General features: G+C 30.9%; 1 protein-coding gene across 2 annotated transcripts in view; it reads right to left on the reverse strand.

Annotated features, from left to right (window-relative positions):
• Window positions 1–19831, reverse strand: part of LOC111623535 (probable serine incorporator) — a 36168-nt gene extending 16337 nt beyond the window's left edge. Inside the window, exons 1-3 of one of the 2 annotated variants that reach the window (XM_023366140.1) lie at window positions 19654–19831; window positions 5833–5997; window positions 2138–2313 (exon numbers count right to left, since the gene is read on the reverse strand). In XM_023366140.1, the coding sequence (XP_023221908.1) occupies window positions 2138–2313; window positions 5833–5997; window positions 19654–19689 (377 nt within the window). In that variant the 5' untranslated portion in view covers window positions 19690–19831. Of the gene's footprint in view, window positions 1–2137; window positions 2314–5832; window positions 5998–16571; window positions 16749–19653 lie in introns of those variants that run through there. The other variant, XM_023366139.1, reaches the window with a different exon arrangement.
• Between the last annotated feature and the right edge of the window lie 2345 nt (window positions 19832–22176).

Genomic DNA, 22176 nt, shown 5'->3' on the forward strand with positions numbered 1-22176 from the left:
GAAAAATAACTTGACCTTTGGAGACATCATTAATATAAATAATTTTTATGGCCGTTGAATAAGAAGTGTTTCTTTCACAAGAAATGTATAAAATTAGTGCTGTATTAGACTTACGGTACCTAATTTACATACTGTACAGACGATAAACTCAACTTATTGCCTAAAATCTCCGTAGCATGGTGCCACGCTAGACGGCGGAAATTATATATTTAATTATAATAAAGTTACAATAAGTTAGTATATAATTATATATACAGTACCTAATTTATATATAATTAATATATAATTATATGTACAGTACCTAATTTATATATAATTTATATATAATACTGTACAGACGATAGCAAACTCAATTTAGCCACTCCGTAGCGTGGCGCAGGGCAGAGGAAAGTAGTTCGGCTGCTCATCCACTATTGGTCCAGATTCTATCAATCTTATCGCGAAACGAGTCGGCGACGACGTTTTAGGAGCTCCTTTATACGTATGTTGCTACAATTTTTTCTCTACGTTATAGGAATTTCCGTTATAGGAACGCACATTATAGGGGGGGTCGACTGTATCATAATTTAGAGATTTTAATTCCATAGTGTTAACTTCATAAAATTATTTAACCTTGACCTTCAACCTAAAAACTATTAGTTTCTTTATTGACAATTCATATTAACTATTATTCCCCAAGGAATTTGTATTAACACGAGTTGACTGTATATAGAATAGACAAAGAAGAATGTGCAGAAGAATCAGGCATGTTGTAAGAAATCAAAGATGCCTGCAAACCATCTGAGTGACATGCCAAGACCCAGACAATTTAATGGGTCAGTGCAAGTATCCTATTCTGTATCCTGTCAGTAGCCTCTCCAAGGTCTTGCCCTTGAAGAATCTAATAATAGGGTACAGAAGGCTTGTCTAGAAGTCCTAGAAAGAAACAGGTTGTAATAAACCTTACCGGATAATTTAGTGTATCCAATATATGCACATTATGATGCCTAAAAGAAGAAAGATTTCATTGGATACATCATGTGATTAATGCTAAAACAACTTTCTATGAGAGAACCTCATATCACACCAGCTACTAGGCAAAAAAAATTACAAGATTATTAATAGCAGCAGCAATAAAATTTGATGGCAAAGTGCATACGGCTGATGACAATATTGAAAAGATCTCATCAAAAACTGCCACATAATGTTGACTTGCTTATTACAAATGCCTGTGAGAAATTATCTATTTTATTTTTTCAATCCTAAATAAGATAAATTTAAAGGAAATAGNAAATCAAAATTAATTAATTAAAATCAAACCAATTGAAAATTAAAACAATGTTTTAAAAAAGTTTAAAAAAGTTGTTTTGAAATTTTCAAAAATTGTAAATCAAATTACAGTCGACTCCCCTCTATAACACTGTTGATTATTCCGTTTTATATGAATTCCATGTTGTATGAGTCACTTAGATTTTACAAATACGTGAGCCATTCACAGCCCTGCACACCTATTTGTAAAATCTAAGTGACTTGTACAACATGGAATTCATATAAAACGGAATAAACAACAGTGTTATAGAGGGGTTGACTGTAATTTTTAAATTTATGTTATTTACGTGTGGCAGTGGCAGAACATTTTGCATTTAATATATATAAAGAACAGATACAGAGCTGCTGAAAAATCATTTGTATAGCTATTACAACTTTCAACTTGGAATACAGCAAGAATAATCAGTAATTACAGCTGGAACAAACTTCTCTTAAAAAAATAACAATACAAGATTGCTACACACACAAAATTTAAATCCAGACAGAATATTACGAAATTTCTAAAATTTATTTTCTGTCTTATACTCAATTCATTGTGATATTTTATTACCTATTAAACATTATAATTTTGTAATATTTTGTAGGGAAAAATCAGATAAATTCATTTTTGTTAATTTATATGAACAGGTAGACTGCAATTAAAAATATTAATTCCATTCATAATTGAAATTTCTTACAGATTTGTGTGATAATAGGAAAGAATTAACTATCTTTTAGTAAAAATGTCTTAAAACACACAAATTGTATAATAAATGTAACTAATTTACAACAAATAATATTTTACAAAAATTAGTTAAAAATTACTCTATAAAAAAACATGTCATCATACCCATTTTGAATTCCTGCTCTTGCATCTTTAGAAGATTTCACACCAATCATCATTATTGCAAATAAAACGAAAAATAGTGTCAATGCAAAACATATTCTATAAACCGCAAGGTATCCAACAGCTTTATCGCAATCAACAGTTTGACTAAGTAGAGTACTGTTTTTACAGAATGGTACCTGTTAAAATAAATAATAAAAGTTTAAAAGCATATCAAATCAGCAGCAGTTCCAAAGATAAGTTATATCATAGCCAAATTTATTTATTTAGTTTTTTAAATCCTAATAAAAGGAGAGAGAAAAAAATTTAACACAAAATGAAGTTAAAGCTGCCAAATCCATTATCCCGTAATTCCTTTCATAAAATGGGTTGTAGCAAAAATTTGATTTGAAAGCATTTGGGTTATTCTAAACAGAAAGATAGAACACCTGAAAGGCTCATAAATAGAGCTGAAAAACGTTTTCTGATGATTTTAAATAAAATTTTCCAGGAGAAAGGTAAAATTATACTGTTCTAATAAATTTATTAGAAAATAATAATGGTGAGTTTGGAAATTATTTCTGATGTGATTATATCAAGAATGTAAAAACTTATTTGAAAATACAAGTATCCCTCATAACATGGTAGATACATTTCAAAAAAAGTGCCATGTGATGCAAATCTATGCTATATGAAATAAAGGACTAATGCAAAACAGGTTTACATCCCAGAAGTTAGCAAAAGTATACTTTTTCATTACTAAAGCTGTGGTCACACCATGAGATTTCCAGCCACACAGGCAATTGCAACCATGATGGCTGTTCTTGTTAACTAGTAAACCCCCTTTGAAAACCAGTGTGACTGCAACCACAACAAGAAACAAAAAGTTTGTTATACTCGTGCCGATTGCAAATGTGCATTCAATGAGCAAACATCTATTTGCCATGCCATACAGTGGCAACATTGAAAATACTGTAGTTAGAAAATACTGGTGGAAAGCAAGATGATGGATAGTTTAACAGAATCAAGATTAATTCAGTCTCACGAATGCCTGTGAGATTTTAATTCATTTTATCGAAAAAAGGATAAAAGAGTGCAGGCATGGCGTGAGATAAGTGAAAGTCTCGGTATTGATTGTACCATTTTTAGATTTCTAGATATAAAATGCTGATTGTTTTTAGTTTGGTAATGACAATATTGTTTTAAATACAGCTAAACTCATGAAAGAAGTCTAAAACAAGCTACTGTAATTTTATTGGTTTATTTATTATAGGGTCACATGTTTCAAGTTGCAACACCAGCAAACAATGTGTGATGCATGCGACTCGTGCTTATTGCAGTTGTGGTCACCTGCATGGCTGGAAATCTCATGGTGTGACAACAGCTTAAGAGAAATGTTTATTAAAGCAATCAATAATTAATTAACTATCACAATTAAAAGTATTGTAACATGTGTTACTATTAATTTTAGTTAATCATAGGGCATTTTCTTTTTACAAAGTATTGTTGTCATCTCAGTTTTTTTGTCAATCTTGATCAGAAGCATCAGTAACAATTTCATATTTTTTTTATTTTTAGCATAAAAATTTTTTTTATGAGTGATAAAATAAAAATATGTTATTAATCGAAAATTTGTTCTAGCAAGTTGTGTTTGCTCAGTCAAGCCAAGCAAATTTTCTTCCAGAATTTGTGTTTGAATACTGAATTGTTCAAATCATTCATAAAATTCATAATTTTATGAATGATTGCTTACATACACAGTTAAAAAAAGTTTAATAGCACTTATCTAAAAATGTTTAAAATAACTTTACTAAATACAAAGATTGATCTATAAAAACAAAACACAGTGATGGTATTAAGGGGTAAAGTCTGAAAGCAATGACAATGACACTTGGTTGATAGGAAGGCCAGGACAAATTTTTCTTCTTCCTTGTTTTCATTAAAAAGTAAACCTGATGAAATAATTTGAACATTTCAATATTCTAAAATCTGTGGGCAAATTTGAGACAATATGCATGCTTACTTGAATTGAAAAAATATAAAATAAAGTTTATATTTAATAATTTTGAAATTCTGTATGAAAGATTTCCAAAACCACATTAGAGCAAAACTGAAAGTAATGTTGTCAACTTTCAAACTGTGTTAGAGTGAAACTGTGTTGTACGAGGGATACCTATACTGCAAATAAGAAAATATTAATGAGTTTATATATACTGTGAATAAAATTGTAAAAAAATATAATAATCAAACCTTTTTAACTCATGCTTAAAATATAATAAAAAGTTTTCCAAATTAAAATAATGACCACACTAACTTTATATTTCTCTCAGCAGGATGGAAGAAAACACAAACAACTATTTTCAAAGATGGAATGCATAAAAGAAATATTCATATAAATTCAAATTTTTCAAAAAAGACTTATTACATCAATTAAAACATTCTATCATATAGTGCCTGCTATGCATGGAAAATTTTTTTTCTTCTTTAAAGTTGATATATGTTCCGTTTTTCAGCTTTAAATATACTAGCAACTCCAAAATCTTGAGATGTTTCATTTTGTTTGTTTTATAATTAATCTCGCTTGTTGTAAGTCAACTTGAATATTGTTTTCATTAGCATATATTGAAAAGGTAGTGAATTACTTTTTATTTTATATAGCCAATTTGTGTTCTATTTAAGGCAATCCACTGCACTTTCAATATATGCTAGAGAAAATGATATTAAACCAGCAAGAAAAGCAGGAAACATGTATCAACTCTGAAGAAAAAAACCAAATTTCCCCATACATGACAGGTCTATATAATACAACATTACAGAAAACTTATACTACTAAGAGTGGAGACACCACTGATTAAAAATTTTAATTAAAATTTATATGAATATTTTCTTCTGTGCATTCCATATTTGAAAATTGAAGTAATTTCATCAACCTGAAGCAGGTTTTAGAAAGAGACCAAAAGTGCTTGTTTCGTGTTAATTTTTTCACCATTCTGCTAAGAAAAATATACGCTTAGTGTGTTCATTTTATTATTTACTTTCCCAGTTAGTGAAAAAGTATAACATTTAGATCTTCCAAATTGAAATTATCAGAAAAATTGTCTTTTATTATTAGCATTTCATTCATATTAATTATTAAAAAGTTTTCTCAAAATAGCATCAATAATCTTCAAACAGAGTATCAACTTCTTCATAAATGAATATAATTAATTATCAAAAGTTTAGTTTTGTCCCAAAACTACAATACAATCTTGTTTTATATAAGAGTGATATATATGGATTCATATTTTTTGCAGATGGTAAATGGTTAAATTAACCATTGGCAACACAAGGATAATTCTGACCATTAATGCAAGCTGTCTATAACTATTTTTATTGTGAAATTCAGTAAATGCACTTAAAACGTAAGTGTCCAATAATTATTTGGGAATACTTGGTATGGAGCACAAATTTATGAGAGTTTCATTTTATGAAGCATTTGCTAATATATAATTTTCTATGTAAACCAAGACCATACTGTATTATGCAAACAATGTAGTCATTGCTGAAAATTAAACTAGAAATTATTATAGTCAAATACATTTCAAAATTGAAATTCTAAACATTACAAGTGAAAACATTAATAATGTATTGATATGATTTATCATTACCATAATTTAAAATTAAAATGTTTTGAAGAAAATTGCATAAACACAAATTACTGAAATATATCTTACACTTACTTTTTGTAATGTCTCTGTCAATGATGGTGACAACATGATGCAAGCGACTATAGTTGTCAATAGCAACATTACAGCATACATAATACGTGTAGAGGTTGAATTCTTGCATGATGGACAAGCAGAACAGCATAAACCACATGCAGCACTCCCACAACAACAAGCCAACTAAATAAAAAATATATTTTTTTGATCTGTAAGACTAAATTTATACATCCATAAATCCAGTATAATAAGTCCTGTTAATTTATAAAGTACTAGTATACATGATAAATATTAAATTCTATTAACTAAATTCCATCCTTGTACATAAGCAGGTAAACCATACATGAAACCAAAACACTGTCTTATTCTTCTAGAAAGAACAGTAAATTCACAGTCTTTTCGTAAATTTCACAGTAAATAAACTTTTTATCAACGTAGGTTAAAAATCTACGTTAATAAAAACATTTCGAAGGTTCAACAATTATACAACTGCCAGGATGTTTAAAGTTAATATCAGTCATTCTTCTCATATTTAGTAAATTTATAAAATTTCAATCCAAAAGTTATCACCTTAAACATTCACAAATCCTTTTTATTCTTTTTTACACAAATTTCTTTCGTAACTCCTGCACATTGCTCAAACCAATTGTATAATTTGTTACTTACATCGCTAATTGTTCCATTATCATTAACTATTATAAAACTAAACTTTTCCCTTTTTACAAACTCCTGTATTAACTGTAAAACAATGCCAGATAATAAGAAAACTGTCTTAAACATGGAAGGAAAAGTTAATTACTTCAGCAATACAAGTGTCCATCGACTTGTATGATTGCGGAAAAATATTAAAAGACATAACATACAAAACACACTTCCAATGCTACACAAAAATACATTTTATCCCGAGTTTGAAATCAATTATGGAGATTATTTTCATTTAATCGGGTGGTATTATGTGAAGGACTCTAAATATTTTTCGTTTTCTTATCTAGTTTTTCTAAAATTTCACTCAATACATTTTTATCTCTTAAAAAGGAGAAACTTATGATATTCATCACCCACTAAAACAAAAATTAAAACCAAATGAATGGAAATATGTGAAAAGACTGCTTTGCTACAATATAAATATTTGGAATTATTATTCATGATAGTTTTTCTTACGANTATATACATATATATATATATATATATGTAAACTCAATATATTATGCATTTGATAAAATGGCCAAGACTATAATTGTAAAATTAAGATTTGTATGTAATAATTGTAAAATTAAGAAAAAATACACAATCATAATCACAATAAGAAAAAATATACAAATCAGTCTTTCAATATCCTTTCTTACACCTCAGGAAAATAACAGTCTTATTGCAGAGGTATATGTTATTTTCCTGAGGTGTAAGAAAAAACATCAAAAGATTCATTTGTATAGTCTTAATTGTGTATTAATTTTTTCAATGTATTAAGTTCATTATTCAATGAGGTTTAAAGTATCAGAAACGCAAAATAATTTTAAAGTATTATATAACAATTTTTGATTTTGTTGTTGATAATACCCTATTATTTTTCTTTTCAACAAAAAATCTTATTATTCATATAATATTAGCAAAAATTACATTTATTTCAAATTTGCTTATTCAGAAAACCTAAGTTTATTTATTAAGTTACTTTCAGATATGTTTTCAATTCCTCTTGAATTAAGTTCAGCCACAAATCCTATGAAATCTATGAATCTTTAATATCAAATTGAATATAGAATGAAATGAAATCTAACCAATGCTATAAAATTGGAATTATGTTATACATCATGACGATAAACATATTATAAACATTTAATTTAATAAATTAAATGAATGCAACTTTATAATAGAAAATTTATAAACAGAATGTTGAATTTTACTCAAAATATGATGATAATTTATTTACTATGCACATGATGTCAATAGTATTTAAGACTAGTTTCCAAATATCACTAATAGTTATTGTATCATTGGCATTAATAACCTTCATGTACTGTACTTAGAAAGCAGTAGATATATAACTGCTCTAGAATTATTATTAGAAATCCTACTCTATGATAAGAGCTAAACCAGCTTATCATAGAATCCCAGAAAACTGTGGCAGCATGGTCCTAGGTCCATTGAGTCAGAGTACTACTAAACATATACTGCATAAAGCTTATTGACTAATATTCTTTTATTCTGATACTCTTATGGCAGATTTGCCTAAATTAAAAATATTCTGATTCTGATAGGCAGTAGAACCTATACAATAAAAATTTTGGTTATTCTGAGTTTTATAGCATAAATTACTTTGTTTTCATTGTTTTATTTGTAGATAGAAAAGTGACACATAGGCAATCTGTCAAAGAGGAATGGCTCCTGGGAGATCTTTTATGGGAAACTGGCCCCTTTTTAACTGTTACTAACATGAAGAAAGCCCCATTATTACATTTAATACAAGAAAACCCCATTATTACAACAGGTTTGTGCCTCTCCAACCTGTTGGAGAGGCACAAACTCATGAGTGATTCAACGGTTTTATCCACTTAACTACTAGTGAGCGGCAAAAATTCCTGATTTTGTTAGTATCGCCATACTGTTTTTGTCATTACATAGCATGGTCATGATTGTAAGGGACATTTTGATAGCTAGAGTAAAATAGAAAGGTATAGCTAGAGTAAAACAGAAATATACAAGAAAACTCAGAAAGACATATCAGAGATGCAGGGATAATGCTGCACGAACTGCACATAAAGAGGCCTATCTCTGTAGTCAAAAACTCTACAATGAAGCCATAAAAGCTGAGAAAATGCGCAGCTGGCACGAATTTTGTACTAATACATCTAAGAACCGATGGGGATTCATAACAAAAATGTGCAGCAATAAACGGAGAAAAACAAAAATTATAACGGACTTAAGTACTGAAGATTCTAACCCACCTACTCTTATCCAAACGTTAACAGCCCAACTGGATGCCTTCTGTCCTGATGACGATCCAGAGGGTGACACAGACTGGCAACATTCTATTCGTGCTGAATTTAGCGATTTAGATGATACAATAGACATTCCACAATTCAAATATGAGGAAATTCAACAGGCCTTCTGTTATCTCAAAAAAAAGGCAAAGCTCCGGGCCCTGACGAAATTACTAATGAAATTGCACTCAAACTGTGGGATCTAATTCCGCAACACTTATTTAATTTATATAATGCCTGTCTACACCATGCAATTTTTCCTTGTGCATGGAAACACGCACGGATTGTCCCTGTCCCAAAATCAGGCTCTTCAAGTGATATGCAACCAATTTCCCTTCTACCCATATTGGATAAGATACTCGAATGGTTGATGACCAACAGGCTCAACTGGCATGTTGAGCATAATAAATGCCCAAGCAATAAACAGTATGGCTTTCGGCCACAATGATCGGCCGAGGAAGCAATTGAATCTATGGTTAATACAGTTAAACATTTACTTGATGGCAACAAATATGTTCTTGGAGTGAGCTTAGACATATCTAAAGCATTTGACTCTGCTTGGTGGCCATTTATTACACATCAATTGCGAAAGTTAAAATGTCCTTGTAACATCCTACAACTATTTCAGGATTATTTAAATGAGCATACTGCAACTATACAGTATGGACATCATCAGGTGAATAAAATCATTACAAGAGGTTGCCTGCAGGGGTCTGTCTGTGGATCCCTGCTTTGGAATATCACTTTTGATGCCTTCCTTAAAGAAACCCTCGGACAAACAGATTCCTTTGCTTATGCTGACAACGTCATAATGCTGCTAGGAGGTCGATCAAGGTCTGACCTTGAGTACAAAGGCAACAACCTGTTACAGCAGATTTACACATGGGGAAATAAACACAAACTTAACTTCAATCCTTTAAAGACCAGAGGTATTGTTTTCAACAAACCAGGTAAACACAACCTTTACCTCAGACCACCACACGTTAAAATGAATAACAACACAATCAAAGTTGAAAAAACTCTCAAATACCTGGGTGTTATACTTGACTTCCGACTCTCGTGGAATAAACACGTGGAATATATCTCTAACCGTACAGGATTTATACTTCAAGCTTTTGCACAAGTAGCCAGAAGAACTGGGGACTATCTGCAGACGCAATGTCCATTATTTATGACAGTATATATATTCCTATCATTACATATGCATGTGGAACTTGGGGATGGGCCACTCATAAGGTACATACTAAAAGGAAACTAGTCTCATTGCAAAGATGCATAACCAAGGCATTCTACTTCTACTCATAACCAAGGCATTCTACTTCTACTCATAACCAAGGCATTTTGAACTGCAAGCAATCAATCCTTATAAGTTATTGCGAAAAAACTACCAATAGACCTAACAGTTATGATGAAAGAGAAATTGCAACAAGCCAAATGGGGTGAAAATATTATGACATACTCTAGAACGATATTACACAATAACGTTGAATGGAACTCTCCTTACTGTGACACCTCTCACCCCTGGTATTCCCTTAAATTACACTTTTGAAAGCAATAACTATGCTGATGTGGATATATATTCTGATGGCTCAAGAATTAACGATTCGGTGGGGTGTAGTTTTGTTGTCTTCAGGCAAGATCACGAAATATACAATCAGACTTATCGTCTTGATGACCACTGCACAGTGTTTCAGGCAGAACTTTTCGCTATTAAAATGAGCATCTATTGGATAAACAGTAATTATAATAATATTTCAGTTCATATCCACACTGACTCTTTATCCGCTTGCAATTTAATTAACAACTCAAAACTACATCCACTTGCAGAGGAAATCAGACATCTTATGTGGTTTTCCAACTGTACTTTTGCTATCACATTGATCAGAGCGCATCAGGGAACGTTAGGCAACGAAAAGGCTGATCTCTTGGCAAAATCTGCAGCTAATGACATCACTGCTCCTATTGCCTATAATAAATATAGTCAACGTACTTTGCGCCGTATACTTTGAGAACATGCTCTTCATTTATGGCAAATTGAATGGGATCGCAATGATCATCATATCACTCATGAATACATTCCTGACCTCTGTAAATTTTTCATGATACAGTGGTATTCACCCACCTACTACACCACGCAGCTGTTCACCAATCATGGCAAATACGCTTCATATCTTGTTAGGTTCACTGATAGAAACTCTGACCAATGTCCTACTTGTCTTGTGGCAGATGGTTCCAAACATTATTTTTATGATTGCATACTATTTGATCGTGAACGAATAGAGCTAAAATCACTACTAAATCAACTAGGAATTAACTGGCCCTGCCAATTATCAGACATATGGACATCTCTTGAAGTTTATAATGCCTTCACCAGACTTGCTAAAAGTATCTCTAAAATAACACATCAAATAATATAACAATAAAACTACATTTGCAATCTCATCAACTTGTCTACGATGTGTCTGAACGATAATATTTCAATTGAATGATCGTGTTTCTGGACATGTTCCACATTTTCTGTGAAAATTTGTGTTCTTCAAATTGATTCACCTTGTGCATTTGCCAACTATATAGCCTACTTTATATCTTTAGAGAATAACATTTCCAACTCACAGGGAGTGTGATTTGGAAATGAGGAGCAAATCACTAGTGCCAATCTTCATCCAGTTATATTTTGATCATTATTAATTGGTGTCTGTGAACCATCTTTCGGCAGTGTTGTCCTGATCGAAGTGCTCTGCTTTCCTATGCGTCAATCACCCGTCGTGTTCATTGTCCTAATCGCAGTGCCTTGGATGTACTGTACTAATGGAACTACCATGAAATTGTGCTCAAGAATAAGGCTACGTGCTATAGGTAAGTATTGTGCCTTATTGAATAATATCTACAGAGTTTGCACTATTCTCAAAGTTTGCATCCTGAAAGCAATACTACTGTATGTTATATACAACAAGGGTTCTGATCATCATGGTCTGATTATGTGTGAACCATCTTTCTATGATGTTGTTCTAATGGAAGTGTTTGTAAAAAGAAAACTTCTACACATTTTCTCTACGTGGGATGATGTTCTTCTTCATGTGCCGTACCCTGTGCGTTGATTGTTTTTTTATATCTGTGTATTTAGTGCCTGGAAGTGCTGTGCCAATGGTATCTTGTGATATCTCAGACATGCATTCGAATCGTCCTGCTCTACAGAGGTGATGTGTTACCTATAATTTGCTTTTTAATAATACTCTGCCCAAGATACCCTGCTTAAGGAATGTGTTGTTGCCCAACTTCATTCCATCTTGAAGCGGCAAAAACATATGTCAATCCAAGTTCTAACTACTCAGGCTGAGAATTATGTTCTTGAGACCTGAAACAGTTATTTCTGTTCACCTTCTTAATCTATAAGTACTCAATCACCAAGATATTTATTAATTAAATATATATTCATTAAATATCAAAAGTAAATTTATATTATAATAACTCTATATGTATGTAAATGTTAATAGTTAAATTGTGATCATCCTATCAATGTCCCTCAACAATCTTATCTATTTATTTTTATTTTATTTTTTTATTTATTTTTTTATATTTTTTTTATTTACCATTACTACAACTTAATGTTATTTAATTTTCTCTACGAATATATATTGTAATGTATATATATTGTTCATCTCCTGGTAATGCTCCATGCTGGGCCAGGAATGTACTTGACAGTACAAAGTAAATAAGAATGAATGAATGAATCTAGAGTAAAATGATGTTTCCTTACTTAATACTAGGACTTCAAGACTTTTATACTTAGAACCTGACAGCAGTCAAAATGACTACTATTCCATAGAATGTGTTTTACAATTTAAAATTGATTTTATTTCATAGTTGTATCAAAACAATAACATTCTACATTATATAATTTCAAGAGATTGTATTATAGGTCCCTTTAAATTGGGGGAACTACATATACTTTGTATAACAAAAAGTCAAGCACTGAAAACTACTCCATGGGAGTTTCCTTGTTGCTGTGTATCACTAACAGTACCTGTGCATACATAAAAGCAGGTTTTTTAGCATGAAAAAAGCAAGCAATGATAGCTATATTATTATTCCATAGTTTACTATGAAAAATTATTTTATAATCAAATATTTCATGTAAGTTATATCTAATATATCAGTAAGAATCAGTATACTTTAAAAATACAGTAAATTATGTATTATACATCTTTTAGAGAGGTTGATGTTGGTTCATTCTCAATTAGGCAATATCAGATGCTATATTCTTCACTATCACTCTCACTGCAATCCTGTTTAGCATCAATTTTGTTGAATGGGACATATTCATTATCACTTTTTGATAGATTATGAATGCCATCCATATATTCATTTTCAATTCATATTCCAAAATTTTCTAATATATTTGTGATTTCATCTCCAGTAAGCAGATGATAATCAAATCAATCATTCATTTTTGTGTTACACACTACATGAATAATTCCAAATGAGACTGAAGTGAAAAGTTATTCTAACAAAGAACCCAGAAAACCAAGACTAGTAGAAACATTCACATAGAAATAAGTGTTAATATTCACAATTTATAAGTAGACAGGTAAAGAAAAAGTAATAAAACAAAAGAATAAATCAGCAGTCAAAATGACTGCTTTCCATGGTTATAAGTAAAGACTTTTATATCTCAAGACCCCTTGATTTTATCAAGATAAAATTCTATGGTAATGCAAAACATTCAAATTCAGGAAATCAAAAAATTTCAGATTCCTGTGAGAAACTTGATTAAGTTAGCAAATAAGTAAATAGAAGTCAAATGACTGTTGTTGCAGTTCCAGTGTTAAGTTACTACAGTTGTCCCTCTATAGTCCGACGTTTTTTAATCCGACATGCTCAGTAGTCCGACGCACCTCCCGTCAAGGTAACTGTCCCCGTTACGTGTCTGCTTGCACAGAAGCATGTCGCAATGTGAATCTCCCCATCCAATTCTTACTCGATGACACACATTTCGTGTGTTTTATGTGAGCAGTTCTGTTCGAACAGTTGGAGTAGAGAATATTGTAAGTTACTGCTAGAAAAACAATGCGAAATATGTAATTATTTTCGGTAATCCGGACACTTTTGGTAATCTGACACACCTTTGGTCCCATACCTGATGGATTATCAAGGGACAACTGTACTAAAGTTGCTGCTGCTTTGCCTGTTACTAATATTATTCCTGCCTTTTTAATCCTTTTCATTTAACCATAATTTTTTTTTATAGCACTACTACCTTTACTTATAGGCTGTTTCTTGATGTAAATTAAATTCTTAGGAAACCCATGCTTTTATGCTATACAGAGCTTCTGGATTTCTGCACTTTTATCCATCATGAGAAAGGAGTGTGATATAGCCTGATTTACAAATACTCTAATGGAAGCTATTCTGTGAACCACTCCATGGGATTTCTAATATATAAATGATTCCATAGGAGTGATTATGGTATATACCAGGGGTGGCCAACCTGCGGCTCGCGAGCCACATGCGGCTCTCGATAAATGTACCCGAGTTCCCTTTTCATTTTTGTGTTGTTATATTTTAAAAAGTTATTATTGTTCCGTATGTGTTTCAAAATGTCTTTTAAATTACTAACAACAAATATGAAAGACTAAGTGCAACGTTGTAACAAATTTCATTTCCGTCCAAGTTAAGAATGATATGACTCATCGAAAACTGCGCGAACGAACATAAACAGTGGCGTAATCGTCNGTTAAAAATTATTTTTTTAGTTTGTACAAACAAAATAAATATATTGAAAAATATAAAAATAATAAAAAATTATAGTTCAGATGTTAATTTAGTATCAAAAACGTAAAATATTTGAGTAGCCCAAGACATAGCCAAAGATTGAAGCGCCACAGCACTGGCAAAAATTTAAATTTGCCGACTGGAATTCTTTCGAATGATTGACTTTCGGAAAATCGACGCTCTACTGTATTGAAAGTTTATTTTTCAGTTTGAAAAAAAAAGGCATTACTAAACAAATGAAGATTAATGATTTTTTAAAAAAGGAGCAATGCAAATTGTGCTTGAAAATGAGAGAAAAATCAATAACATTGATTTTTGATTGAGTAAATTAATTGAGGTACATGAACATTTAAAAAAATTTTATATAGGCCCTCTACACCTATTGTTTTCCTGGATGCATAATTTTTTGAGGTCTCCTGATGAAAACAATGAGTCAATGTTTCGTTGTCACTGTCCACTATGATAACTATCAATAGCAGAAATTTTGAAATTTCATTAATTATCCATAAAATGTTTGTGAAAAGTACTTTGTTTTTCCTATTTATCACCAAACTTTTTTGAAATTTCTCTAGCAACATGAATTAAAATTATCATCAGTTCATATGTCACAGGAGCAATTATTCAAATTTTTTGTATGTACTCTTCTAATAAATCTCCAGCATTCAGCATTTTTTCTATTTTGAGCATTATGATGATGATAAATTTCATTTGAAATTTCAACTACCTTTAGGAATACTTTTTGAAAACTCTGTAATAGGGAGAAAAATTATGAATGTAATTAAAACTAACTTTGATATCAAGTCTACTATATATATTTTATGATTATTCTAACATTTTCATTCTTCCATTACAGTTAAATTTTTTATATATTACTTCCTTTTTCTTATAAGCATTAATATGTTTTTCAATCATCATTACATATTTCAGCTTTAAAAAAATTTAAATGTAGAAGTCAAAAATTACTTTAAATTTACAAACACAAATAATTAGACTCAGCCATGATTCCAGCCACAAATTTTTATGACAACAGATACATAAATCGTAAATTTAAAGAATATAAATTCTAGAGCTTTTTTTGTACCTTGTGCATCTCAATTCATTAAATTTAGTTGTAATGCTGCCAAAGTTAGTTAATTTTTTAACATTGTACAAGATTGTACACTTTTTTTCCTACATTCCCTTAAAGATGGGACATACGAATCGTAATATCACTGGTTTAACATTGAAATCCGTAAATAATATAAGATGGGAGAGCGGAATAAAAATATCAAATATTTTAATGGATTTTTTTAAACTCCTGTCAACTATACAGAACTATCATAAAAACATACCAGTAAATTCTTATCGGTTGGGTTAAGTTATAAAGCTACTTGTGATTCACATAATGGGGCAAGGGTGGCCAAATATCTAGCAGGCAGGCAGCTAACAGCCCAGAACCAGTCCTGGATAGAATCATTGGAAGCATTTTGGTGTGTAGCTTCCACCAGCTAAATGGGTGAGGTTGATGCTCTGTAAAGCACATGCACAAATGCAAATAATCTGGCAGTTTGGAAGCGGACCCGGTTTCGACAATACAGCACTTCCATTCCGCCACTGATATTCGAATATACAATAGCAATCTTATCGTTTTTTTTCACATGTAATATAGAAATTTGTAATAAGATACATAATGCGGTTATAATAAAATACGTTAAAATATGAAAATAATTGCACAATATGTATTTATTTCTTAGAAAATACAAAGGAATCGGCACTTCCACCGCTTCCAGTGACGGCACGCCACTGAAATTTACTATTTTATGCTTTTAACCATTATCTTTGTCTTAAAATAATCTTATAAATCTTAATAAAAACTTTAAATTTTATTTACATTCATTTTCTTAATCATTTGTTTTAATAGCCGAAGTCTATTGTATACATTACACAAGAAATGGAAACATTTTAACAATGGGTTGCGTTTGTTTTGAAATGATAATAAATATTTAAATTATTAACAATATACATTACCTGTCCGGCAGTACACAATGCTAACAATGCTCCCATCTTAGTTTATTCGGATTTAAAATTACGGCTTTAAAAATAATTAAATTATAAAAGCGATTTAAAGATTATCACAAACGACGACTGCTGAACGTCAGATGCCAATGGCGTCATTCGATTATCGTTTGGACCCACAATTCCTTGCGCGCTATTTACGTTTCTTTTCCGATATTTAATAATTATATAATTCATATATTTAAATATATTGTGTGCTTTTTCAAACACAAAAATTATATTTTTCATAAATGAACACATTCATTCTGAATTATTATTTCACTAGAAAGTCTTATTTGCATAGTAAAAAGCTTAAATAGAAGTTTTCTAACAACAATTTTCTGAAAGAATATGACTTAAATTCTTCTCTCTGATCTGAAGTAGAGAATTAAACAAAATTCAAAAGCATAAAGTGTTGCTACGACTAACTACAGTTAAACTTCAATCCTGGAAGCATTGTTAAATTTCTAGGGTCATATTTAAATTATGAAAATTAAGCATGCAATCATTTTCCCCACATCAATCGGTCAAAATTTTTAGTCCTGAAGAACAATAATGACTGTTTATAAGAAAAAGCAACACTATACAAAATAACAGCAATATGATATATTTTGAAACATGGTACAGCAGGTAGCAGTTTGGACTGAACAGTTAGCTGGGCATAGATAAACTGGATAAACTGGATAAGCAGAGGTTTGGTAATGGCAAAGAAGCTGAGTTTGAACAGTGTCAAGTTTCTCTAAAGCACTTTATATATTCAATTCTGTAAAAGTGTTTTTGTATTCTTACACCATCACCAAAAGACACCAAGTAAATGTCACAAATACAGTAGAGTGTTGATTTTCCGAATCAATTGGGGACTGAGGTTGTCCGGATAACTGATATTTTGGATAACTGATTTACGTACAAAAAAATAGTTTAACGTATCCGATGTCGAAATTTTTCTCCGTTGCGTGTCACTTTGCGTTGAATTTTCGTCGATGTTAAGCCTAACAAAGACTATTGTATCGTTAAAAATTATTTTTTTAGTTTGTACAAACAAAATAAATATATTGAAAAATATAAAAATAATAAAAAATTATAGTTCAGATGTTAATTTAGTATCAAAAACGTAAAATATTTGAGTAGCCCAAGACATAGCCAAAGATTGAAGCGCCACAGCACTGGCAAAAATTTAAATTTGCCGACTGGAATTCTTTCGAATGATTGACTTTCGGAAAATCGACGCTCTACTGTATTGAAAGTTTATTTTTCAGTTTGAAAAAAAAAGGCATTACTAAACAAATGAAGATTAATGATTTTTTAAAAAAGGAGCAATGCAAATTGTGCTTGAAAATGAGAGAAAAATCAATAACATTGATTTTTGATTGAGTAAATTAATTGAGGTACATGAACATTTAAAAAAATTTTATATAGGCCCTCTGCACCTATTGTTTTCCTGGATGCATAATTTTTTGAGGTCTCCTGATGAAAACAATGAGTCAATGTTTCGTTGTCACTGTCCACTATGATAACTATCAATAGCAGAAATTTTGAAATTTCATTAATTATCCATAAAATGTTTGTGAAAAGTACTTTGTTTTTCCTATTTATCACCAAACTTTTTTGAAATTTCTCTAGCAACATGAATTAAAATTATCATCAGTTCATATGTCACAGGAGCAATTATTCAAATTTTTTGTATGTACTCTTCTAATAAATCTCCAGCATTCAGCATTTTTTCTATTTTGAGCATTATGATGATGATAAATTTCATTTGAAATTTCAACTACCTTTAGGAATACTTTTTGAAAACTCTGTAATAGGGAGAAAAATTATGAATGTAATTAAAACTAACTTTGATATCAAGTCTACTATATATATTTTATGATTATTCTAACATTTTCATTCTTCCATTACAGTTAAATTTTTTATATATTACTTCCTTTTTCTTATAAGCATTAATATGTTTTTCAATCATCATTACATATTTCAGCTTTAAAAAAATTTAAATGTAGAAGTCAAAAATTACTTTAAATTTACAAACACAAATAATTAGACTCAGCCATGATTCCAGCCACAAATTTTTATGACAACAGATACATAAATCGTAAATTTAAAGAATATAAATTCTAGAGCTTTTTTTGTACCTTGTGCATCTCAATTCATTAAATTTAGTTGTAATGCTGCCAAAGTTAGTTAATTTTTTAACATTGTACAAGATTGTACACTTTTTTTCCTACATTCCCTTAAAGATGGGACATACGAATCGTAATATCACTGGTTTAACATTGAAATCCGTAAATAATATAAGATGGGAGAGCGGAATAAAAATATCAAATATTTTAATGGATTTTTTTAAACTCCTGTCAACTATACAGAACTATCATAAAAACATACCAGTAAATTCTTATCGGTTGGGTTAAGTTATAAAGCTACTTGTGATTCACATAATGGGGCAAGGGTGGCCAAATATCTAGCAGGCAGGCAGCTAACAGCCCAGAACCAGTCCTGGATAGAATCATTGGAAGCATTTTGGTGTGTAGCTTCCACCAGCTAAATGGGTGAGGTTGATGCTCTGTAAAGCACATGCACAAATGCAAATAATCTGGCAGTTTGGAAGCGGACCCGGTTTCGACAATACAGCACTTCCATTCCGCCACTGATATTCGAATATACAATAGCAATCTTATCGTTTTTTTTCACATGTAATATAGAAATTTGTAATAAGATACATAATGCGGTTATAATAAAATACGTTAAAATATGAAAATAATTGCACAATATGTATTTATTTCTTAGAAAATACAAAGGAATCGGCACTTCCACCGCTTCCAGTGACGGCACGCCACTGAAATTTACTATTTTATGCTTTTAACCATTATCTTTGTCTTAAAATAATCTTATAAATCTTAATAAAAACTTTAAATTTTATTTACATTCATTTTCTTAATCATTTGTTTTAATAGCCGAAGTCTATTGTATACATTACACAAGAAATGGAAACATTTTAACAATGGGTTGCGTTTGTTTTGAAATGATAATAAATATTTAAATTATTAACAATATACATTACCTGTCCGGCAGTACACAATGCTAACAATGCTCCCATCTTAGTTTATTCGGATTTAAAATTACGGCTTTAAAAATAATTAAATTATAAAAGCGATTTAAAGATTATCACAAACGACGACTGCTGAACGTCAGATGCCAATGGCGTCATTCGATTATCGTTTGGACCCACAATTCCTTGCGCGCTATTTACGTTTCTTTTCCGATATTTAATAATTATATAATTCATATATTTAAATATATTGTATTATAACCTAAAATTAATAGTTGGTTTTAATCTTATGACAATAGTTTGCGTGATATAAATACGTTAATTTATATTTATATTGCATGTTGTTGAATATTTGATTGTAGTTTAGCATTTCTGTGATATAATATCGTGTTTTCAGTTATTTTATATTTTTAATTCGAGAATTTTCACTTTGAATATAATTATGTGGTGTCTTAGTATTGTATTCATATTGGAAATAATATTTTAATATTCATTTACTCCCGGGTTTGTTTTGTTTTTACTTTTTCCGTCCTGTGAGCACTAAGAGGGTCTCTAATAGCAGGACCATTATGGGATCGGCCAGGCCCACAATGGAGCGACCGGGTAGTGAGGGACGGGGCACGACACATCCGAACGGGCCACTCCCCGAAAAATTCCTGGGGATTCCTTGACGCGTCCGGATTCAATCCCGGGTCCCCCAGAGCGGTAGGCTGCTACCTTGACCGCTCGGCCATCCGGCCTACTCCCGGGTTATTTAATGTTAATCTAGCTGTATATAAAATGTAGTGAATAACAAAACAATCCTGTACGAACATTCTGATCAGATCAGGGATAAATATTTTCAAGTACTGTAATAAAATCAGATAATATGAATAAACATTTCTATCTTTATTTTTCTAGTCGTAATACAGTATATTTAGTTTTTACAGACAAAAAGAATTAGCTGTTTTCAAACTGGCGGGATTTTATAAAAGTGAGTTGGAAGAAGCACCGCCAATTTGCGCTGTGATTAGTCAGAATCAGTGACAGATTTTAACTACCACCAGTACACAGTGACGCGTTATAGATTCTTGGGGCCCAGGCAAATTTGAATTAGAGGGCCCCAAGTACAGTGTTGACTTCAGGCATTTTCATTCGAGGGATTTTTAGGGAATTCCCCAGTTTCCTCGTACGTTTTTAACACGACTTCTGAACGATTCTTTGCTGCGCCACACTGGCAATCTAGGGTCTTCAAATATGGCGCAAAATTTTAATTTCGAGATTCTTACTACAGTAATGAGTTTATGAAAGATTTGTTTGGGGCTATCTATTGGTGGGGACTCCAGGCAATTGCCCTTTTTTCCCATTGGATAACGTGCCACTGGAGTTAGAGTTATTACACATTTACATAGTCTAGATGAGTTTTTTTTTCTCTATTTTATTCTGATTCTAGAAATGCTTTGCATAGCTATCAAAAGAAAATCGTGTTTCTGTAGAAAGTGAAAGAAAATTTCGCATAAAATAACGATATTAATAAATATTCATAAAACATATTTGTTTTATAGGCTAAAATCTATTTCTTTTCGTAATTAATAAAGTTTTTCGTTGAAAAGTACGGATCCAAATACCATAGCAGGATATACTTAGCACATACAACTTATTTTAGGTACAGTACTGAATATTATACAATCTACTTTAAATTGAATAAATGTAATATAAATGAATTAATTAATTATAAAAAATTGTAGTTGTCGATAATGCGTTGATAAATGAAATCATTCTAAAAGTTAAAAGTACTGTATTGGATTTAGACTATATGCATTTATAATTACTTTTCATTGTGACAAGACAAAGTTAAATAACTATATTAACTGCAATAAAAAATAATAATTATTATTATAATTAAAACCTTTAACAAAACGAGCAATTATTTATTGTGACATCATATTGCACTTTTTAATTGCAATATTTAATCATATTTTTAATTTATTTATTTTAAAATATATGCTCTCCATCTCAAATTAGTACAGTAATGTACTGTACATTCTGTTTTTCCCTACACATCATACTTTTCCTGTTAGCAATAAAGTCGTGCTGGTCATCTAACTCTTTTTAGGGGAAATTTTGAATTAAAATAACATGACTTCCAGTCTGGACAGGAAGTTCGTATATAGTTAATTGGGGCCTCCTGTTCCTAAGCTTCTCATCTTTAATCTAACTTCATTCTCGACATTAAGAAAAGACAGACGGACGACAGTGGGAATTTGTGTCTACGATTTTTTCAAATTGCAGCCCAACAATAACTTTCTATAAACATACACGTTTATGAAAAGTATATACATTTTATGTTTATGTATTTAAAAAGATAACTGATTCGTGTATAGCTTAATTTTTTATATTTTTCCTCTCTAAAAGTTTCCTCTCTAAATTGCTGTCGAGATGTCAGATCGATCTTATAGAAGTGCAGTGGCAAGCCGATGAGCAATATAAATTTATACTCGTGTATCATGACCATCTATCTAAATTCGTTCAACTACGACCGTTAAAAACCAAAAG

Source organism: Centruroides sculpturatus, unplaced genomic scaffold (assembly GCF_000671375.1).
Source record: "Centruroides sculpturatus isolate CEXI.00-Female unplaced genomic scaffold, Cexi_2.0 scaffold288, whole genome shotgun sequence".
Classification (NCBI taxonomy): Eukaryota; Metazoa; Arthropoda; class Arachnida; order Scorpiones; family Buthidae; genus Centruroides; species Centruroides sculpturatus.